This window comes from Convolutriloba macropyga, chromosome 1, assembly GCF_964194025.1.
Source record: "Convolutriloba macropyga chromosome 1, txConMacr16.3, whole genome shotgun sequence".
NCBI classification, from domain to species: Eukaryota; Metazoa; Xenacoelomorpha; order Acoela; family Convolutidae; genus Convolutriloba; species Convolutriloba macropyga.
In genome coordinates, this window is record NC_134468.1 from 59,597,817 (window position 1) to 59,611,708 (window position 13,892).

Consider the following 13,892-nt stretch of genomic DNA (forward strand, 5'->3'; position numbering starts at 1 on the left):
ATAATAATAATAATAATAATAATAATAATAATGATAATAATAATAATAATAATAATAATAATAATAATAATAATAATAATAATAATAATAATAATAATAATAATAATAATAATAATAATAATAATAATAATAATAATAATAATAATAATAATAATAATAATAATAATAATAATAATAATAAATAATAATAATAATAATAGTAATAATAATAATAATAATAATAATAATAATAATAATAATAATAATAATAATAATAATAATAATATTAATGATAATAATAATAATAGTAATAATAATAATAATAATAATAATAATAATATTAATAATAATAATAATAATAATAATAATAATAATAATAATAATAATAATAATAATAATAATAATAATAGTAATAATAATAATAATAATAATAATAATAATAATAATAATAATAATAATAATAATAATAATAATAAATAATAATAATAATAATAATAATAATAATAATAATAATAATAATAATAATAATAATAATAATAATAATAATAATAATAATAATAATAATAATAATAATAATAATAATAATAATAATAATAATAATAAATAATAATAATAATAATAATAATAATAATAATAATAATAATAATAATAATAATAATAATAATAATAATAATAATAATAATAATAATAATAATAATAATAATAATAATAATAATAATAATAATAATAATAATAATAATAATAATAATAATAATAATAATAATAATAATAATAATAATAATAATAATAATAATAATAATAATAATAATAATAATAATAATAATACTAATAATAATAATAATAATAATAATAATAATAATAATAATGATAATAATAATAATAATAATAATAATAATATAGACTTTAGAGTAAACTCAGGGGTTCTTTAGACCCATATCAATTCAATCAGTCACAGTTTGAGTTGATTTAAGTAGTTTCTGTACAGAACAAGTACCAATAGGACATCCACATCTGATATGCCAAGTGCAAGAAGTCAGTTCGTTGTAGTATTCCAGAAAATATTCCCAGTAGATGTCTGATAGTCGGGTTTTCAGAGTTTCTGTGTCGTGAAATAAGTCAATACTGGTACTAAGCAGGTTTGCAAGGGTTGATACCCTATACCAAAAGTCCGGCTTTTGCCGAGTCTTGAGATTTTCATTTGCATTAATTTTGAGAGTTTTAGTAGACGACCTGGTTCGCGAATCTGAGAACGATATGTACATCTGCCAGTTGATATCTACTTTTCCCGTAACAATGGAAGAGAGGAGTAGTAGATCATGCATCTCGAAATATAAGGATACCGGTAGAATCTTTAGAGTCTCTAATCGCTTTTTGTAGCTACTTTTAGAGTCGGAAAGTATCCACGCTGTTGCTCTTCTTTGTACAGATTCAATCATTTTCGTAGCAGCATTGTTTAGAAGAAGGACTTCACTTCCATATGAGAGAATGGGCATGACATACCCGCAGTAGGCACTTAGTTTTAAGAACTGACTTAGTTTCGATTAACTTAGAACTTACTTAGAACTGACTTAGTCAGTTTTAAGGCACTTAGTTTCGATTAAGTCAGAAATCTATTGAAAAGAAAAAAGTAGAAGACTACCCAGTCCCAAAGAGGAAGATAAAGAGCTCGCATAAAGTATTAGAAAAAGTGCTGTTTCTTTCAATTTATTATCTTTTAATTATTCAATTTTTATAAGGAAATCTATTTGTTTTGTTTTCATATAGAATTTGTATAATCTAAAACATTTATATATGATTTTATTGTTCCGTTAGTTTTTTTTAGCAGTTATGTCTGAATGAAAAAAAATGCCAGCCTCGCATGTTTCCCCATTTTGAAAAAAAATATTGGAACAATTATTCGGGCTATTGCAGTACGCGCTGATCACTCAGATCGGGATATTGTTTGGCTCTTGTTTTACAGATAGATACATCTATCTCAGAAACACAGGTCTTCGTTGTAGCTTGACACAACTTCTTTAATAGTCTCAGTGTTGTTCAACTTCCGCTCGTTGTCGCCTCTACAACCACTATTTTAACTATGCGTCGTCTGATAGCAATTGAGACTCTTCATCACCTGTAGATCTAAGTCAAAATTTTCAACAATTTCTGAATTAAGTACCCGATGGTTGAGTTCTGGTGCACAATTGTTAATGGGAGTGTTCGGCTGTCATCCAAAGATGATAGTTTTTTGTTTGCATATTCTACATTAGTTTTTTTAAAAAGATCTCCAATATTCCTTTACCAAATAAAATGCTTTTGACAAATCCGTTTTTCTATTACCAATTTCACTTTTTGATAAAAGCAGGGGACCGTTTGATTATCTGAACGACACATTTAACGAGACAGAGCATAATGGTCCTTTTCCAGGGTTTCAAAAAAGGGATCTTTTCCGTTTGCGCCCCCCCAGCTTAGTGGGTGCATATTATTTGCAACCCCCAGATGCACGTGCAATATTTTTACATAATGATTTACTATGTAATGACACGTGCTCTGTAACTGGGGGGAGCATAACGTACTGGGGGGCACAAACGGAAAAGATCCCAAAAAAGTTAGTATTATAATTATGACAAAATTATGACAAACACATTTTACAATGCCGAAAGTCTGCAGTGCCAGAAGTTGAAATGCCAGAAGTTCATACTTAGCCAGAAGTTAAATTTCGTCATATTAAAATGTGTGAGTTTCATGTTTTAAGCATGGTTACGTGAGTCTGCATCATTCACTTCAAAATTCTGACTTTACGCCAGAAGTTCTCAGTGAGTTCAATCAGAGTCACGTAACCATTACGTATAGTGCAAATATAGTTCTCCAGGAAATTGATGACATTATCATTTAAGAATTAAAAAGTTTCTTTTGAAGATCGATTTTTGTCTAATCTATCAATAGCCCATACGCGGATTTTTTTTAACCATCATCAGGTTTTGGTTAGGCAAAATATCAATTATTCTTACCAAGGGTCCTGACATTTAAATAGTTGTTTAAGATTACACTCCAGAATTTTAGTTTTGATATTCAAAGCAATAAAAATGAGTGACAATAAAGTGTTTGTTTAATAGCCGCGAAGCTATAGCTGAGGCTATTATTTTCCTTCTGTTTTTTTATTTCGTCAAGATTTTTTTTACGAACATATGACGTCACAATCACTTCAAATCTGCCTTTTGTTCGTTCGTTCATGCAATTTGAACTGAATTGTGTGCGTAACGTCATTTTTCACTCTCAGTGGAGCGAGTTTTTTGTTCACTCGCGTGATTAACTTTTTGTTCACACGACTTACCTCACTCAAAAATGACTTCCTCTTTTTGAAATCGACTTTTGTTTAATTTAATTCAAAGAGATAAGGTCGAGCGAATGTGTGTCACTCTAAATGAAGGTTATTTGAAAGCAGCTAATAGAGGAAGCAATAACTTATACAGATTGTTAATCAAAAATATAACATCTCAGCACTTAATGAAATGAATAAGTTTCTTTTTTGGTTCGTCTTTTACGACTCGAAGAAGAGTATTGGAGAAGTCCTTTTTTAAATCATTTTTTGGAGTAAATTTTGAAGCGGAAATGAAACATGTAAAAATTTTGTTGCTGAAAAAAATGATGAGTGGATCGAAGAGAGAGTGGTTTATTGTTCAAATCGCTGTTTTCTAAAGAGCTAGAAATTGAGTTGTGAAAAAAATTCTGTAAGCGAGCAAATTTTTTTTGTTAACGTGCGGCTTTTTAAAGCAGCTTTTTAATTTTTTTGGTTAATAGGTTTGGTTATGATTTTTTTAGGCTGGTTTTGGTAGTGGTTTGAAGGTTTCTGGAAATTCACATGAATTTTATGCTAATTCAAAAGTTTTCCATGTATTTTGCTGACTTTCGGACTAACTTTTGCGTTTTGACGGATGTTTTGTTTTCCTGTCGCAAATGGGTATTGAAAAGACCCCTTCTGCTTGAGCAAAATTTAGATAACAATCGGTTACACTTTTTTTGTCGTTATAAATCATTTTTTTGTTGTTGAGAAGAATGACAAAAAAATGGCAAAAGTTGGAACCATTTTTCTTTTTTTTTTGCAGTTTTTCTTTTCTGTTTTTTACACAAATTTTTTAGCCTATTATGACTTGCCTATTGTTTTGCGAGCATCTGGATACCCTATTGGCTGAAAGGAGTTTTTCTTTGGATTTATATGCTTTTGTAATATTAAACAAATTTACTAAATTTTTCCAGTTTTTTAGTGCAAGTTGTTTTTAAGAGCTTTTTTTTTCATAATTTGGCCTCAAGTATTATTGACATAAGTGTTTAAAGTAAGTACTAGTTGTTTTGATGAAGTAATTTTGGCAGAGATAGTTATTTTGGGATCTATATTTTATAGCAAATGAGATTTTGACTGATTTGATTTTGTCTTTTTGTTTTATGGTTTGGTTTCAAGATAATCATAAATTAGTGGAGGCAGGTTTTGTGTTTGTAGTTGGATTGCTTTTAAATGGATTTCCACTTCGAGTCGTTTCCGGATTTCTTCCGGCTATGTTTTACTTTTTTTGAGACTGCAGATCTACGAAGCTATTGCGGCTATTTTCTGGCAATCTGCCAGCTATGTTGAAAATATTGTCAATAATCGAAAAGGTTTCCTCAATAGAGTACTATTGTTCAAGTGATGACCGTCCGATTGGGTACTGTTAAGCGAAACATTGGGCCAAAAGTAACAATAAATTTCGTGTTCAGTGTTTTATCCATTTTTCAGATGATGTACAATTAATCGGTGTGTGTCGTTTGACGATAAAATAAAATTGCGAAAACTAGGTGCCTGGGTGTTTGACTGAAATTGAGAAAAAGGCTCGTCTGAATTGTTGACAAAAGCAAGCTTGCAAATTTGGCTGGTTATTTAGTTCTTACTTGACTCATTCAAATATGGAAAAAAAGACGTGGAGTTTGCTTTCGTCTGTGCGATTGGTAGGCTGCAAATTTTTTGTATAGTCAAGAAAATGATATCGTTGCTCACTTCAACGAATTATGTGAAAAACGAATTTTGTGTTAGTTTCAGTGGTGCTATTAAGTTTCATGGTAATATTTTTTAATTGTCGCCGTCAGTCTCAAACGGCTATTATTTAGGCGCTCTCCTTTCTTACAACTCAAAGAATTTGAATTGTATTGGGGCAGTCTTTTGTTCTGTTCACACATTTTCACGATTTTTTGAAGTCAAATTGGAGTTGTGATTTTGGTCACGCCGAAACAGGAAAGGGAGCGAAAAAGCAGTGGTTTTGCGGCGTGAAAATTTTTTACTCTAATTTTAATGCAGAGTGAACAAACGGTGTTTGAACAAAAATTCGCTTTCTCGCTAGTGGTTTTTTGGTTCACATGCGGCAATTTCACTTTGATTTTTACTGCTTTTTCGATTTTTTGGATATGTTTTTTTCTAAATGGTTTTCCCAATCCATTGATAGTTCATTCTAGGCTTTGTTTTTTTTGTTTGAATCAACTTTTCATATCTCGCTAGTGGTTTTTTTGTTCACATGCGGCATTTTGAAATTGATTCTTTTTTTAAATTTTTTGATCTGATTTTTCGGGAATACGGTTTTGCCAATTCACACATAGTCCGTTCTAGGTCTAGTTTTTGTTTAGTCAATGAAAATTCTTTGAATTGTACGTCAGGACTTGTCCTGCTATGTTTTTAATTCTCTTTACCTTTTGATCACGTTTTTCGTTATAGATAAGTCACGACTTTTGACTTCTGACTTACCTCACTCACTGTTTCAACTGAATGGATTTCAAGTCCTTTCACACAATGAATTATGTAAGATAGTGAATACAGTCACGTTCAGATGAGCAAAATTAAAAGAGACGGGATAAAGTGGCGTCGATTACATTTCAACTCATTTCTGTACAGTACCATCTGTATTCTACGGCCTGCAAGTGTCTTTCGCAGCTTTCCCGGCAGTCTGACGTCTATATTTGTATTTGAAAAAATTAAATGTTGCGCTGGTAAAAACTGCGGTTGACTTGAGGGGGGGGGGTGCGGGTGGTCTCGGACATTGTAGTAACGGACATTACCGTGCCTCCACGTCAACTGAATGGTCGTATCTATCATCTGCGTCAATTTGATGCTAGAAAATGAGTTTAGCTCCAGTTTTGGACTTACTATCTGGGTATTTCATTTAACTATTATATTTCGAGATTCCACGAAAATGAAAACCTAGTTCTATCGTTAAAAGATTTGACCGTTGTTAAAGATATGCTATAATGAACGAAGCGTTTGCAGAAACCTCGCGCAAGCGGAAATTGGTGCAAGACGAGTGCTACTCTTGTCCGACTAGTTCTAAATCTCGAAAACTCTCCTGCAACATATCCAACTGTGCAGCCGATTTGCAGTGTTCTTTCCGCTTGTCAGACGAGTGCAGCAAAGAGTGTTCAAAGGCTGAGAGTTTGCATGTTAGTCCCTCTGAACACTGCTGCGCCAAATGCCTAGAGGATATCAACAGTCCGTACGTGAAGCTCTTATTTAATTTTGAGAAATTACCTTGGTAGCATCAGAAGTTTGTGCTATTAAAAATGTTCCTCATTTTTAGAAACAACAAAAACTACAAATTGTGGCGACAAAAATGGATTAATAATGGTGCCAAATTTCCGCCATCGGCTTCACATTATCTGGCAGAGTGTGAATTGCCTTTTTGGATTGAATGCATAGATTGCAAAAAGTGGAGGTGTGTCCCTAAAGAAACGAAGGTTACAGAATCCTTCATAAAGTCATTCAAATGTTCATTTTCATCACAACATGAATCGGGAAACAAGAAAGTTGCAGCATGTGCCGCTCCCCAGTGCAAGGTAAAGCTGCGCTCCGATGTTTATTTAATGTTCAGTGTGAGCTCACCCTGATGTTAAGAAAATATTTAGTGTGTGGGGAAAGCATTGGAATACTCGTGGCTTAGTCAAGTATCTGTACCATGCCTTTTACGAGATTCACCAGCAGCTCCATTTTTGGGTGCCTACTTTCCGGAATCCGTTGGCTTATCACCGAGCTCAACCAATTATCGACCGATTAAATATCACAAATCACCATCCAAACTCAGTAAGTTGAGCCTCCGTTGAGTTAGTTGTTCTGTGAAATACCTTGTATTCGTTTATTCCAGAAAAACTACAATTTCTGAACTTAACTTTATAAAGAAGAACTGTACTAGGAGAACACCGCAGATGCAAAATTTTTGAAAATTTTTCGTTTTTTTAGGTTTTTTTTCAGCCTCAAGAGCCAAGGAACCAAACCACCTTTATAGTTTGAAAATAGGTTACTGTATAATTTTTAGATGTAATGGAATGTCTTGCAAGATTTTGACATCACTAATATCAGCATTTTTTTGACAATTTTTGCCATCCAAACTCAGTAAGTTGAGACTCTGTTGAGTTAGTTGTTCTGTGAAATACCTTGTATTCGTTTATTCCAGAAAAACTGCAATTTGTGAACTTAACTTTATAATGAAGAACTGTACTAGAACACCGCAGATGCGAAACTACTGTTATGTTCTAACTGAAAACACTGAATTTGGGTAGAAGCCATCAAAATCTTTATTTATTTGCAGAAAAGAAACGACATGATGCGAACAGACCTCTGCTCTCCGAAGGAGATGTTGTATTGTCAGGTAAGATCACCAGCTCTTCGGGCTCTGGCCTATATCCGAAATGAGAAGTTGATTTCAGTGTGTTTTTAGTTCCTGGATTGAATTCCTTCCTGCATCCTTTCTATCAGCCATACGAAGCGGGGAAGGCCCTCAGTGTGCGTCCCGATATTATGGAGGCTGATGAAATCTTGGAGTTCCCAGAGTTTGCTGATGTTAAAAAGGGGCAAGTGATTAATTTATCTACAACGATGTTTCTAACAAATAGTTTAGTCCTGCTTTGGGCGTCTTTTAATGCGGTCTTTTGTCGACCGAATTCATTTTTCTGTGGGCTTTTTAGTTGCTCTCAAACAAAGTTTGCAGCAAATATATTAGTGCTTTCGGTCTTTTTTATTTGATTTTTCGCTCGACTGATTTTTTGTCTGACGCTTTTGACTTTTGGTCCTAAAAAACGGGATAAACAGGTAGCGCCCAGCGGGCATTAAGTGATCTTAGATCCTTTCAGCTTTGTTTCAGATCAAACTGTTTGGAGACTTATACTTAGTGTGCGAAGAGCGGTTCCTAGAGTTTGAAGACCCCTCCACTGTTACCCCCCCCCCCGCTATTGCCCCCAGCCCCCCCGCCCCCCACCGCGCGCTGTTACCCCCCCCCCCCACCGCACTTGCCCCCATCAGCCCTCGGTGAACCCCTCAGGTTTCTAGCTAAAAATAGGTTACTGCATAGTTTCTAGTGGTAACAAAATGGTTTATGGTTTCAACATCACGAATTTTGGCATTTTTTTGACAAAACGTTTAATTTTTTTAATAGCCGCACAGCGATAGCTGGGGCTATTATTGGCCTTCTCTTGGTTTTTTTTAATTCGTCGTCATGATTTTTGTTACGATCATATGACGTCACAGCCAGTTTTTGTTCATTCGTTCATGCAATTTCAAATGAATTGCATGTGTGACGTCATTTTTCGCTCTTAGTGGAGCGAGTTTTTTTCATGCGCGTGATTAAATTTTTGGTCACACTTGACTTACCTCACTCTCAAAAATGACTTCCTAAATTTGAAATTGACCTTTATTTACTTTAATTCAAAGAGATAAGGTCAAATGGGTGTGTGTCAATCTAAATGAAGGTTATTTGAGATCAGCTAATAGAGACAGCAATAACTTATACAGATTTTTAATCAAAATATAACAGATCAGCCTTCAATGAAAAGACGAATTTTTTTGGTCTGTCTTTTTACTGTTTTTTTAGACTGCCGATCTACGAATGTATTGCGGCTATTTTCTGGCAATCTGCCAGCTATGTTTCAAATTTTTTGGCATTTTTTTTTACCTTATACAGGTCTTTCCAGACCCAGGGGCCAGACAAGCTCCTAAGGGGTTTGATAATAATTTACGGACAAATTTTTACTGGCCATCCAATAGTTTTTCAACTTTTAAATGTCACAATTTTTGGCAATTTTTTTGATGAAACCTGCTTTTTTTGTAATTTTTTGTCTTTTTAGGTTTTTTTCAGCCTCAAGAGCCAAGGAACCTCCTTTATGGTTTGAAAATAGGTTACTGTATAATTTTTAGATATAATGGAATGTCTTGCAAGATTTTGACACCACTAATTTTAGCTTTTTCTTACAATTTTTGCCATTTTAGTCATTTAGTCATTCAATATCAACTTTTTTATATCACTTTTAATATCAATTAGTAGTTTTTTTAAAACTTGCAAAATTTTGTTTTTTTTTTGAATTTTTAAAAAAATTTTGAGGGTTCTCTGTCCTCAAGAGGCACGGAACTTCCTCTAGGGTTTGATAATATGTTAATACAGAGTTTATAGATGTAATGGAATGTTTTTAAGATTTTAATATCACGAATTTAAGCAACTTTAAAAAATATTTGCAGTTTTTCATGATTTTTAATTTTTTCTGGCACTAGGGGCACTGGAACCTCCTCCAAGTTTTGATAATAAGCTGCTGCATAGTTTAATTTCTAGAATTTATGGAATGGTGATCAATATTTTTACTCCAGTTTTTGTAACTTTTGGATAAAATTTAATTTTCAAATTTTCGGAAGATTTTTATCATGTTCCAAGTGTATGGATCTTTATGAGCCAGTGTACCTGTTTCAATCTGGAAGCAGGGATACTAGATAGTGTCTTGATACTGGACATCTTGAATTTTAGCAAGATTTTGTTACAATTTTTTCCAAAATTTTAAAAAAGGTTTTGAACTGCGAAGTTGGAAACTTCCGTTTTTTTATTTTGCCTTGTTTAGTTTTTTTTATTTATGATTAATAGCCGCCCTCATCTTCTCAGCCGGCTATTATAGCGCTCCTATTTTTTTTTTTTTACTTCGTCGAATAAAAAAATGTTTCGCTTTACCTCATTTTGCCGCCTTTTCAACATTTTGCGTGAAATCTTTTTGATTTCTCTAGGCTAGTTTCTCTCTTCTCTCATTCTGCTAAAAGTGATTTTGAACATCAGTTGCTCAGCAAAGCAATTCAAAATGAACAGAGTCAGTATAAAAAATTGAAGTCAGAAGTAGAAACGGGATAAACCCATAAAGCCCAATTTTAGATGCCCGCTATTTGAACGTCGTTCCTATAAGTCTTAGTTACCATCTCTAATGCTTATTGCTTTTGATAGTAGCCCCTGTAGCCTCTCTCTAAGAAACAGAAGTATGTTCAACTACGAAATGCCATCAAAATAAATCGGACTTAAAAAAATGTTTTTGTACAAAAATCTTTTTTTTTTCAATATCTTCTGTTATTTCAATCCCAATCATGCTTATTGGAATCAACGGCGGCTATTTTCCGGCAATCTGCCGGGTATGTTTTATTTACCAGGCTAGAAAACTGGAAGTTGCAGAGTCGAATACCATCATGGAAAATATTTCTATCGCTCCTGCTCTCTCTGTTGGTTGGGGTTTCTTACCTTCTCTTTCTCGTTCACGTTTTATCTCTCTATCTCACTCTATCTCTCCCTTTTTGTTGATGTCGCACTTCAGTTGCTGTTATGTGGTGTAATGTCATCATCTCTGATCCTCATTAACAATGAGTTATGGTAGAAATGTTTTATCATAAATGACTTAAGCGCTTTTTAGGAACTCATTGTTAATTGCTCTCAAAAGTTCTCATTGTCAAAAATTTCTTTTGTGCAATTTTTCGCCTGTCAATTTTTTATCTGAACCATTTGACTTTGATCTTCAGAAACGGGATAAGGAGGTAGCGCTCAGTTTGCATAAAGTTCTCTTAGAGCCGTTCAGCCCACTAGTCTTCAAGTATGCGGTTGACAGAAAATGTTTTTGAGACTTATACTTATTTTATGAAGGGCGGTTCCTAGAAATTGATCCCACACCCCCACCCACCCACCGCCCCCAACATCAGTCACCCCAATCCACGTTTGCACCCCTACTGCGGTGCAACCCCTCTGCACTCACATTACGCCCCTTCAATTAATCTAAAGCTAGCCTCAGTAAACCGTGGCTAGCTACTGACGAAGCCAGCCGGTCTTTTGAGAGCAATTTATTTAAAGTGAAATTAAGTGTGCCGCGATTGGTTCATGTTTTCACTCTATCTGAAATATAAATAGGCTCTATCTGAAATAACACTATTTGAAACTCCTCAGTCAAATTGTATCTCCAGTTATTAAATTCTTGTGTGTTTTAGGAAGCAGTCTATGTATCTGGGCCTTCGAAATCTTGTGATTGCCATCTGGAACTTGAATCCTCTGGTAGGGATGAAATCTAAATTAAACATTTTCTTATGCGAAATATTGCATAAATATAGACTTCGTTTTTACAGGAGTTTGTCACTCCCGAGATATGTGGCCATAAATTGTTCGTGCGAGGGTTACTCAGAGTGCGATGCTTACAAGAACTGGAACGAATCATTGACTTTCTGTCTCGAAAGGGGACGATCAACAGTGGAGTACTAAGAAGGGGTAGCTGTGAAAAGCCTCTACTGCCTCCTTATGCTACAAAGGTGAGAATTTATCAGTTCTTTAGAAGACTGATATCGATATGCACTTTTATGCACTTCGGTAGTTTTTGTTTGTCGCGAGCAATCACTTTAGAGCGATTTCCGAATTCTGCTCCACTAGTAGAAGTTTGGGAAGAGGTTTAGTTTTAGATTTGTTTAGACCAATCGGCGTCGTTTTATGCAAAATTTATGCTTGATCGTTGTTTAGAAAATTCATTCGAGTCAACTTATTGGGTGATATTTTACGCTCGACTTCTTGATTTTTGCGTGACCTAAATTGCTCTTATTCAGAAAATAATCCTGTTGGTAAAACAAAAGCGAGTGGTTATTGCTTTAGTGTAATACGACGGAGTTTGGTGGTTCGAAGCCCTTCTTAGTTCGAATTTTTGCACCCATATAAATTAGGCTGTAGCTCCTCTGAATTAAATTGCCCTGACTGTCGTTCGAGAGCAATTTTTCCAACGTTTGTCGGTTTATGTTCATATGATAGCCACCCTCATATTTTAAGCCGGGTATTATAGCGAACCTATTTTTAATTGCTTTCGAATGAAAAGTAATTATTGAAAACGCGTGTGTCTTTTTATAGCTGCGAAGCTGTAAGCTGAGCGGAGCTATATTGCGGAGCTCTTGGTTTTTTTTGTTTCGTCGTCTGACGCTCTTTTTTCGTTTAACATTTGTTCACACCTCAAATCTGAAAAGTCAAATTTTCTGAATGACTTCTTCCTCTCACTAACTGCTTTTGTGCGCGTGACATCATTTCTCACTCTCTCTAGCAAAAGTTTTTCCCGTGATTAGATTTTGATCATAAGTGACTTACCTCTCAATAAAATGACTTTTGCGCTTTAAAATTTAAGTTTATTTTGAATTAGTTTAAGGTCAAAGGAACTCATATGTGTTATAAGGGTCCCTAATGAAAAGGCTTCTGCGCAATAAATTTTAACAAGCTTCATTAATTTATCGTTTATTTTACATAGCTTTTTGAGCGGCGTCGATAACTTTTTCAGCTTATATCTGTATCTTTTTCTATTACTATCATACGACACGCAAGTCTATTGTTTTGCAGATATTCCGGCAATCTGCTGGCTATGTTATTCAAATTTTTTGCTTTTCGCCGTTTTGCGCTGTTTTTCTGGAATAATCTTTGACTTCTCAATGACTTTTTCACGCGCTACTTATAGATTTTGAAGTGGTTTGAATTGCTCCCACTCTGAAAAAAAGTTTGTTGTTGAAATAAAACCGATCGGTAGAGAGTATATGACAAGGCTGTGATAACCGAGTGGTTAATAACTCCGTCGAGGTGAGGGAATGGGACTCAGAGGTGAATTTAATAGCGCCGCCTGTCATTCGTGAGCAATTTTTCCGATGTTAGTCGTTTTATGCTTTATCATGACATGACGAGGAGTATTAAAGAAGATTTTTGAGCAGTTTCAATGCTAAACAAATTGTTCAAAATGTTTTATTACTCTGGAACGACTTTTTCACGCACTACTTATAGATTTTGAAGTGGTTTTAATTGCTCTCACTCTGAAATAAAGTTTGTTGTTGAAACAAAACTGATCGTTAGAGAGTATATGACAAGGCTGTGATAACCGAGTGGTTAATAACTCCGTCGAGGTGAGGGAACCGGACTCAAGTTGAATTAAATAGCGCCGCCTGTCTTTCGATAGCAATTTTTCCGACGTTAGTCGTTTTATGCTTTATCATGACATGATGAGGAGTATTAGAGAAGTTTTTTGAGCAGTTTCAATGCTAAACAAATTGTTCAAAATGTTTTATTACTCTGGAACGACTTTTTCACGCACTACTTATAGATTTTGAAGTGGTTTTAATTGCTCTCTATTCTGAAATAAAGTTTGTTGTTGAAACAAAACTGATCGTTAGAGAGTATATGACAAGGCTGTGATAACCGAGTGGTTAATAACTCCGTCGAGGTGAGGGAACCGGACTCAAGTTGAATTAAATAGCGCCGCCTGTCATTCGATAGCAATTTTTCCGACGTTAGTCGTTTTATGCTTTATCATGACATGATGAGGAGTATTAGAGAGGTTTTTTGAGCAGTTTCAATGCTAAACAAATTGTTCAAAATGTTTTATTACTCTGGAACGACTTTTTCACGCACTACTTATAGATTTTGAAGTGGTTTTAATTGCTCTCACTCTGAAATAATGTTTGTTGTTGAAAAACCGATCGGTAGGGAGTATATGACAAGGCTGTGATAACCGAGTGGTTAATAACTCCGTCGAGGTGAGGGAATGGGACTCAGAAGGTGAATTTAATAGCGCCGCCTGTCATTCGTGAGCAATTTTTCCGATGTTAGTCGTTTTATGCTTTATCATGACAT

General features: G+C 34.1%; 1 protein-coding gene across 1 annotated transcript in view; it reads left to right on the forward strand.

The window, feature by feature from the left end:
- LOC142341040 (lysine-specific histone demethylase 2-like) overlaps positions 1-13,892 on the forward strand; it is a 140,295-nt gene that overhangs the window by 23,795 nt on the left and 102,608 nt on the right. Inside the window, exons 2-8 of the mRNA XM_075391877.1 lie at positions 6,214-6,467; positions 6,552-6,807; positions 6,877-7,051; positions 7,557-7,616; positions 7,686-7,822; positions 11,244-11,303; positions 11,375-11,554. Of these exons, the coding sequence (XP_075247992.1) occupies positions 6,226-6,467; positions 6,552-6,807; positions 6,877-7,051; positions 7,557-7,616; positions 7,686-7,822; positions 11,244-11,303; positions 11,375-11,554 (1,110 nt within the window). The 5' untranslated portion in view covers positions 6,214-6,225. The remainder of the gene's footprint in view (positions 1-6,213; positions 6,468-6,551; positions 6,808-6,876; positions 7,052-7,556; positions 7,617-7,685; positions 7,823-11,243; positions 11,304-11,374; positions 11,555-13,892) is intronic.